This window comes from Plutella xylostella, chromosome 11, assembly GCF_932276165.1.
Source record: "Plutella xylostella chromosome 11, ilPluXylo3.1, whole genome shotgun sequence".
NCBI lineage: Eukaryota > Metazoa > Arthropoda > Insecta > Lepidoptera > Plutellidae > Plutella > Plutella xylostella.
The window spans coordinates 454,065-464,404 of NC_063991.1; the positions used below are offsets into that span (position 1 = coordinate 454,065).

Consider the following 10,340-nt stretch of genomic DNA (forward strand, 5'->3'; position numbering starts at 1 on the left):
AAATAATAAAGAAATTTGAGTCTTCTTAGTTGTTTGCCGATACAATGCTGTATTGCTCTTCGTGCTTGAGTAGCGACAGATGTCTTCAGCCGGTTCACACTCTGCCCGATCTTAGAAGCATCTGTAATGGGGTTTCTGTGAGTATGAAATTATTTATATTACTGTTCCCGCGAGCTTCGCTTCGGCTTAAAAAGTTTTCCCGTGGGAATTCCGGGATAAAAAGTAGCCTATGTTCTTTCTCAGGGTTCTAGACCCTGAATCCATATGTATACCAAATTTCATTCAAATCCATTTAGTACTTTTGGCGTGAAAGAGTATCAAACAGACATACAGACAGATAGACACAGTTACTTTCACATTTATAATATTAGTTAGGATTATTAGTTATCATATTAGGCAACTACTATACAAGTAGTGGCTACATGATAAAAGAGTCATATTTTACCAGCTTTTCGACCAATAAGGCTTGCTACTTCAATTTGCTGGCTAGTATTTTATGGATCTAGTGGGAACACATTTCTTTATTGTCCCAAGATAACAATGGAAGTAGCTAGGTATATTTATTTATTTTCTATGGATAAACAACAGTAATAGACTATAAGTAACTTAAATTTAACATAAAAACTATTTTAAATCTATCACCTTAAAAGTTTATCACTAAAACATTTATTTATATTAAAAAGATGTGATACTTAATCTAGAGCTAACAACAAAATGCTATACCAATCAAATTAATACTAGTAACTACTAAAATGATCTCGAACTAACTATATCTCTAGCTATAGTTATCTCGCCAAATTATGAGCCATATGATTAATTAGCCTCTTGAAAGCTACTTTCTTTTGGTTGTAAATGTCTGCTGACAGAAAGGTATAGGTAGGTAATAATAAATTATTGTTTCAGTTCTCAGCTGAAGACAGCATATGCTATGATTGCAATATTAACCAAAACATGGAGATTCAAAGAGAGAGCTGTTAAAGCGATGGCAGTTTTATCCAGATTTCAAAAGTCAAATGCAAGTATTCTATTAAAGCATTTATTATAACCTAACCAACGGACTCAGCGCAAGCTTGCTTATGTAAGGGTACACTAACCCACACTAGGCCAGCATGGTGGACTAGGCCTAAACCCTACCACTTGTGCCCCAGCAGTGGGGATGTGATGCATTGTGATAATGAAATCTTTATAGAAAAATACTAAATATTTAATTCACTTACAGACATTAAAAAGCAGCCAACGAATAGACACAAACAGCCTCTCATCTCTCTCACATTCCAATGTTAAAAGCACGTTTGATGCCGTATACAACCTGTCTAACAACAAAAACGTACCACAGCTCAAAGTAGAACAAATCAAAATAGAAAATACGGATAAAATTGATGATTACGCTGTGTTTTTGGAATTGAATGTGGACCAATCAACAGCTGCTACGGATAATGAGATTTGTTCATGGAAACTAGAACCTTGTGAGGCAAATGAGAAGAGTATTGATGATGATGAGGTAATATAAAGTACAGGTGTTATAGTGAATTACCACTAAGGGCTCTAAACATCAGTTGTATGTGTGTGGCATTGATTTTGTTTATAACAAAACTTATCAAAAATTATGTAGACACGTAGTTGAACGAACAGCATTTAAAACTTTACACCCTTACATTCTGTGACTTTCTTTATAATTATGAGTATGTCAATGTCAACTGATTGTAATTCTACATTTCATAATCTCTTCAGATCCAGCATATGACATCCAAAGCTGAGACCAGCGATCATTTGGCTACATCAAAATCATCTGGCAAATCCTCAAAACAAGCACCAAAGAAAGTAGAATATCACCAAAAAACATTTGACGACGAAGAACTGATGCAATACAGGGAGAAACTGAAGATTGGCATTACGAATTGGCGAAAGTCTTACAAAGGCTATAACTACAAGTGTGAAAAGTGCGTTCTTGGATGGACGAAGCAGCCCGCCTGGGAGAAACACAAGGAGACACATGAGGAGGTAAAGAAACAGTTGAACAGAAAGTTAATGTATGAAATTATGCTTACAACTTAATAATGATATTGTTCATAGTAATTATGTTGTATTATCTCTTATATTGTCACACATTACCCCTTTCTTTAAACTTTATATTTCCTTTCAATGTGGTTGTCTGGAAGAGATTACTTTCAGTAATAAGGCCGCCGATTGTACTATTTATTTTCTTTTCATGTTTGTGAAACTGTTTCTGATTGTGTGCAATAAAGAGTATTTTATCTTTTATTATAAACTTATATAACGAAAAATTATGAAAATGACGGCTATTACAAACTTTTTATTTATTCAGAAAAGTGGTCGGTACGAGTGTCATATCTGCGAACAGAGATTCCCCCAGCGTAAAGCGCGTGACACTCACACCCTCGCGCACTACAGGTCAGTATTTATGGTCGAAACCGAGGACTATAATTGGAAACAGTCACTTCTATATACAGGGTGCTGGTTTTGGTACCCGCGTCAGTTCAAATTAATATAGGATACGTTTGAACAATATCTGAAAAACATCCTACAGTCGTTGAAATATAATAGGCCCGTTTGAACAGCTACACAAATTTGCTATTTACTCTTGATTTACTTGATGAAATACATAAAAAGGCATAAATTCTGGCGTATTAGTTAACGGCCGAAAGAAGAAAGAACTTTTGAAGCACCAAAAGTTACTTATTGTTTAGATTTTTTATGATTTAGATTTGACACCAGCTGTCATCCCATACATTTTGGAGCTGTCCATACCCGCATCTTTTATTTCGACGATTGTAATGTACGAAACATCACTATTGCTAAAATCGAATTATTTTTTTATTTTATGTCGACAGATATTACGAATGCCTGCAGTGCGCTTTCCGCCACCACACACTGGGAGTGCTCACTACGCATGTGCAGAGATGTCACACAGAACACGAGTGTAAAATATGTCATACTGTTTTGTCGTGAGTATTGATACCTAACTTATTTTACATTTGCGGTAGAACTTAGTAATTTTATTTTTATTTTATTTTTATTTATTCGGGTTGACAAACAGTTGTACATTGTAATAATTATAAATAAATATCGGTAAATCTTAAGATATAAATGTACAGCCCACAACGTCATCCACAGAATATTTACTTAATTACCTAGTTGGGAGTTAACAAACTTATAAAACTAAAACATCTAAAGAAATTAAATTATTCCTAGAACTTAAAAAGACATGCAAAATATGCATGCATAATAATGTGTATTTAGAGAGGACAAATAAATAAATAAATAATTTTAAAAAAAACAAGCGGGTATAGCTATGGAATACATGTGAGATATAAATCTATAGGTACCTAAATAAGTTAAATTAATATGCATGTATGCAAGTAATTAATCAAATTAAATTAAATAAAAAGTAATTCTAATTACTACAAGACAAATTACTGATAATATTCTTTTTGAATGTTGATAGAGGCTGGTGGAATATGTCAATTTCGTTAAAAAATTTATTGTACGTATCGACCATGCGATGGAGAGGTGCGCGCTTGCCTGCATTAGTCTTACTAGAAGTTGTGGAGAACAGTTGGTAAGCGCGGACCTCCCGACGGTGGACAGTTCGCGGTACGACAAAGCAAATTTTATTGGTCAAATCAATACAATCAAAGTTATTGTGACATATGCCGTACAGTGTCATTGCCTCCAGTAAAGTACGTCTATCTTCAAGAGTTTGAAGTTTATATTTCTCCAGAAGTTTTCTGTAAGATAGAGTGGCACGATAGCAACGAAAATGCATTGCACGCAAGAACTTTCTCTGCACTCTCTCGATTATATCCTTATATTTGGTGTAAAACGGATTCCAGATAGATACAGCATATTCCAATTGGGGCCTAATCAAACTTTTGTACAAATGCAGGTAAGTAGAAGGTTGATGGAAATCATGCGAGGCTCTCATTATAAAACCGTACATTTGATATGCTTTATTAACTATTTTATCAATATGTAAGTCAAGATGTAGCTTATGATCAAATAGTATTCCTAGGTCTCTTAGTGATTCGACTCTTATTAGCGGTGCATCGCAAAGAGAGTAGGTAAAGTTAACATTTGTAACTTTTTTTGAAAACGTTATAAAATTGCACTTTTGTAAATTTAGTTTAAGTTTATTTTGATGGCAATATTCACTCAAGCGGTTTAAATCTTCTTGAAATAAATAACTGTCATTAATACTATAAATAGGTTTAAAAGCTTTAAGATCGTCAGCATACATTAAAAATTTTGAATTGAGGAAACATTGTTTAATATCATTAATAAAAAGGATAAAAAGTAGAGGACCTAAAATTGAGCCTTGGGGGACGCCCGATGTAACTTTAATTGTGCTAGATTGAAACCCGTTGATCAATACTCTCTGACATCTTTCAGTTATGTACGACGAAAACCAACGGAGCAAGTCGCCGCGTATGCCATTAAATGCAATTTTATCAAGTAAAAGTTTGTGGTCCACCTTGTCAAAAGCCTTACGAAAATCTGTGTAAACAGCATCAACCTGTATTCTTTTGTCCATATTTTCAAACAAATTGTTTGCAAATAAAATAAGATTTGATGCAGTTGATCGTTTTCTAACAAAGCCATGTTGCTCTTGAATGATGGTATTGTGTAGGATGGGATATATGATGTCATGAACCAGTCTCTCAAATAGCTTCGACAAGGTGGACATAATAGAGATAGGCCGGTATTGATCAACATCGTTTTTGTGACCACCTTTGTGTACTGGAGTAATATTCGCCAGTTTCCAGATTGTAGGAAAAACCCCTTCCCCTATACATTTATTAAAAATAATGGCTAAGGGTAGACTTATGTAGTTCGCGATTCGAATTAAAAACACAGGTGGTAAACCGTCTGGTCCGGCTCCTTTAACAGGGTCAAGCCGTTTGAGCTCTTGTAGAACGCGTGATTCGGTGAAATGCAAATTGTGTATAAGGACATTGTTACTGTTACTGTGTGTGGGGATGGACCATTCTTTTGAATCTAAAGTAGAGGGCTCATAGACTGAATGAAAATAATCTGAAAACATATTGCATATTGTTTCTGGATCACTCGAAGAATGCCCGTCATACTTCATAGTGGACGGTATGCCTGACTTATTACGGCGATTTGCTATATACGTCCAAAAGTGTTTGACATCCGTAGTGATACTGCTTTCTACTGATTCAATGTAAGTAGAAAAACATTTATCGCACTCTGATTTAAATCTTTTACGATATAATGAAAATACTTCATAGTCACATAGGTTTCCATACGTCTTCCACTTAATCCATGCCTTGTTTTTGTCTTTAAATATGTGAATCAATGAAGGACTAAACCACACTGGAAATCGTGAAGACTTGGATTTAGTTAGAGGGATATGAGCTTTAATGAGACCATAGATTTTGTTATAAAATGTTTCTAGAGCGCTTTCAGCCGGTAACTCATCCAGTAATCCATGCCAGTCTATTTGGTCCAAGTCTTTGATAATAAGGTCGTAATTAGCACGGTAGAAATTATATTTTGGTATAGAACGTTTCTTCATTGGTTTATTATCAACATTGATGGAGAGAATATTGTAAAAAGGTGGATGTAGAGGGTCAATTTTAGATAGTTCGGGAATCGGTACTAATGTTTTGTTTAATCTGATGTTAGAAATGATTAAATCTAGTATTCTGTCATCCCTATTTTTAAGACTGTTATACTGAAAGGCGTTATTAATAGACATAAAATTAGAAAATAGTCTACAGACAGAAGTTGTGCCATTACATGTATAGCCGTTAGAATCAGAGTGAGGAACCCAGTCTAGGTATGGTAAGTTAAAAATAAGGGTAAGTAATAAATAAGGGATCGTTATTAAATAACACCTAAAACCTTAAAATTTACAGAAGCTACAATGAACTCAAAAATCATACCAAGTCAGCTCACGAGAAGAAGTTGAAGTGTGATATCTGCGATATTACATTCGCATCGTCATGGAGTCTATCTCAGCATATGAGGTAACTTACTCTTTATTTTCAATTACACCAAAAATAATAACAGGTTGTAACTTTATTACAGTAGAAAAGGTGGTCTTATCTTTTAAAGCGATGTATTGAGATTGGATGCAGTTCACAGGAATATAGTCTTACTAATATACTGATTCTTTTATTAATATAAGATAAAATACTCTATATTGCACACAAACAGAAACAGTTTTACAAACATGGAAAAGAAAATAAATGTAACTACAATTGTCGGCCTTATTACTGAAAGTATATTTTCCAGACAACCATTGATAGGAAATAGAAAGTATGAAAATGGGTATCGTGTGAAAAAAAGATAATTATATTTATAAAATAACCTCCAAATTTATAGAGCTTTTTGACACTTTACCATGGCTTTAAAATTGCCATTGGTGTTATTCGAATTGGGTGCGTATTGCGACGTATAAAAACGAAATGTATAATTTCACATTAATAACGTTTATTTATTTATTATTTATTTATTTATTGCCTTAAATCACATGTTACAAAATATAGATTTACATTATATAATTTTATAAAAAAGTTTCAATGCAATTTTACCCAATGGGTGTTCACAACATATAATGAACGTTACGTATAACAACAACATCTATATTTTCATAAGATATAAGATTCAATTGGTATAACATACATTTCATATAATATCAAAATAACTAACACTCACGAGGACTAATATCAATTCGTATAACATACATTATGTATATCAATTAAAATATATATTATCATTTTGTATTTATAAAGTTCTTCTCATATCACATAATCTGTGTTTGATTACCCAACGCCGTTAAACCCCCTAGCACCAAAACCTATAGATAGGTGCGACGACGAGCAAAGCGAGGAGGAGCGTGTTAGGTGCACATGTTCGTCGAAACCAAAGCGGAGCGCAGCGAAGCGGAGCGGAGCGTCTCCCAACATAGCTCCAATAATAATATATTTTTTATTTTTATTTATACATAATGATATTATATCCGTTGAATAATATATGTTATAAACGTTATATATTATGAACGTTATACATTTTAATCGATATATCAATTGAAATTATACTTTTTGAACGTTATTCTTTACAAAATTATGTATTTAGTAATTATACCTTCCGTTTGTTATACACAGTGAACGTTATACTTAATAAATTTATATAATATGGACGTATTCCTTGTCAATGTTATACTATTCGTTTTTATACCTCGTATTACTTACCCATTCGAATTTCAACTTTTTGACTGACGTAAAGAGTCGGAACTTGTATGTTTCTAAGTATATTTTAACCTTGTTGTAAATTTACAATAAGTTCTATGAATTCGATGGTAAATAAATACCTACATTATATAAATATAGCTATGTAGGTTAAAAGTATTTATATTAGTTCGTAATATATTTAAGTATTATCGTATGTAGTTATAGTTATTTACATATTGTTCATAGTAATTATGTTGTATTATCTCTTGTCTTGTCACAGGTTACCCCTTTCTTTATACTTTATATTTAATTTCAAAGTGGTTGTCTGGAAGAGATTACTTTTAGTAATAAGGCCGCCGATTGTACTATTTATTTCCTTTTCTATGTTTGTGAAACTGTTTTTGTCTGTGTGCAATAAAGAGTATTTTATCTTTATCTTTATAGGGTATCTTGTGAAAACATGCATAAACTAAATAAATATGTACATTAATATATTGTTACAGAAGACACGCGGGCCTGCTGCCGGTGTTCGAGTGCGCTGTTTGTCACAAGAAGCTCACCAGCAGGGGCTCCTTGAAGGCACACACGCAGATGATACACGCTTACAACGTGAGAATTACCTTGTGGATATTATAAAAAATACTCTTTATTTACACCCAAAAACATATCAATACAAAAAAGTATACTTAAAAAGAAAAATAGTACAAAAAGGCGGCCTTTATGCATAAATTATATTATGTACTTACGTGATTTATTGTTGCCCTTAAACCCACTTTATAATTTGGTTTATATTGCTTGTGTTAATCAAATATGCCAGTGGGTAGCTATAATACAGTACATACCCATATAGCAATAGTCGGACCAACATGTATACCTACCGTAACTTCATAACTCTGCGGTTAGGCTATTGCCTTTAAAATATCTTCTTGCGAATGATCTTATGGTTTATTTCTTCGTTGTCACGGATCGCAGCTAAACTTAGTAGTTCCATATACATAATTACTAAGGGACATGTAGCATTGTCATTCTGAAAAATGTCAGGTTTCTTCTAGATGTAACACACGCGGTCTTATCCCTTAAATCAGTTTCATCTCGTTCGTCCCCAGGGCTCGCAGCTCGACGAGGGCGCGTACTGTGTGGAGTGCGAGCTGCAGTTCAAAAGCACGCAGCGATACCGGAGACACCTGAGAACTAGCACTAAGCATACAGATGCAAGGTAGGTGTAATAGGTGCAGATACAGAAACATATCCAGGTTCATCATTTTACTACCTATTTTGTTGTCAATTATGTTTAATATGAAGGTATAAATAATTTTAGTGCTGCTGAAACCTCAAACCTCGCGATCACCTGAGTTACCTGGGATTAAACAAAACACACATAGAGTCGAATTTTAAACAAATTTTAAACCCTTCTGAATAGCTATCATTATGTAACAACTTACTTACATATTTTATCGTTGTCTTACAGATTCGAGTGTGCAGATTGTGGCCTCAAGTGTTCTTCTAAAAGCAACGTGCGGACTCACATCGAGGTACACCACCTGAGAATACCCAGATACGAGTGTAAAATATGCAATCAGGTAATTGAAGAAGGTATAAGAAGTAAACGAACAATGCCCAATTTTTTATGGTCGTAGAATGTATTAACTCTGTTTCTGGTTTTTCCAACTCCATCTAGTAGTCTTTCGCTTTTTTTTGTAGATAATTTAACTTAATGATAAAAATTAAAGTGTGTGTGTTACTGTAAAATGTAATTATATGCACAGAATCTTTATTTGAAATAATTATTTTAGTAATATCATGTAATAAAAGTAAAATTGTATTTCCTTTTTACAACACCCTGTATAATGTGTTTTTTTTTTAGAAATTCATCACAGCTCGGTTTAGAAGCAAGCACGACCGCGCCACACACCGAGGCGCCACGCCGGCGGAGCGGAAGCACGTGTGTGAACTGTGCGGGAACAAATTCACGGTATATACGTTACGCTATTTTATTTTCACTGTTATTACATTTACTATCCTACTAATATCATAAAGGCGTTTTTTTGTATTATGAGTGTGTGTGTTGTATGTTTGTTACTTCTTCACGTCAAAACAGCTGAACCGATTTTAATGAATTTGATATGGAGTTAGCTGATACCCTGGATTAACACATAGGCTACTTTTTATTGCGGAATACCCACGGGAAAACTTTTTTTTCAGTATTTGAGTGTCAAATAAATGTTTTTTTATCCTCCCACAGGTGGCGAAAACCCTCCAAGAGCACTTGAACTCGCACTACGGCCGCCGTCCGTACGAGTGCGCTGTTTGCGGAGACACATTCTCGCACAGCGGAGCGCTCTACACACACAATAAACTTGTACATTTGAAACGGAAAATAGTTAAATAAAATATATAAGAAAGCATTTTGTTGTATTTATTATTGATAATATTCATTACACGTCGAGAAAAATAAATTATAAAAAGTGAAAAATAAAAAAAAACATTTCGAATGTCAAAAAACCAATAATAATAATATAATAATGGACAGAGTATAACAAGACATTTTGTTGTGTACCGCGAGAAGCGGGTCCAATAATTCAGCTCCGGAAATGCAATCTTGAATGTTGTATCGCAAGACATCACCAATCCTTTTAACATAATAATATAATTGTATAATAATATTTAAACACTCACACCTTGAACTAATGTACTCCCTTGCGGGGTAGGCAGAGGTTCATTGCTGCACCCACTTTTCGCCAGTGTTTATGAAAGAAAGAAAGAAAGAAAGAAAGAATATCTGTGTTTTAAACATATCTGCCCCGGCCGGGAATCGAACCCGGGACCTTTGGCACAAGAGTCAGCGTTGCTAACCGCTGCGCCATCCGGTCGTCTTTTTTACAAGCATTGGATATCTGTTCATCAGGACGCGAATCGCAAATGACTGTCTTTTGCAAATAACTAGTATAACCCTATAAATTATATTAGAAATTATTGTAAGACCTTAGACGTAGATTTTAGATTTTTATTGTAGCTAGCTTTAAGAAGATATGGGTACTGCATTACCTGAAATAAATGACTATTTATTTATTTATTTTATTTTTAATAAACGAGTGCGTAATCAGCTATCATGCTAGCACGTTG

General features: G+C 34.0%; 1 protein-coding gene across 1 annotated transcript; it reads left to right on the forward strand.

Annotated features, from left to right (window-relative positions):
* The first annotated feature begins 925 nt into the window (after window positions 1-925).
* Window positions 926-9,624, forward strand: LOC105393070 (zinc finger protein 883). Its single transcript, XM_048624273.1, has 11 exons — window positions 926-1,015; window positions 1,220-1,501; window positions 1,732-2,001; window positions 2,327-2,412; window positions 2,853-2,966; window positions 5,901-6,011; window positions 7,721-7,826; window positions 8,324-8,433; window positions 8,686-8,797; window positions 9,082-9,189; window positions 9,460-9,624. The coding sequence occupies exons 1-11, from the start codon at window positions 929-931 to the stop codon at window positions 9,604-9,606; spliced, it is 1,533 nt and encodes a 510-aa protein (XP_048480230.1). The 5' UTR covers window positions 926-928; the 3' UTR covers window positions 9,607-9,624.
* Window positions 9,625-10,340: the final 716 nt, after the last annotated feature.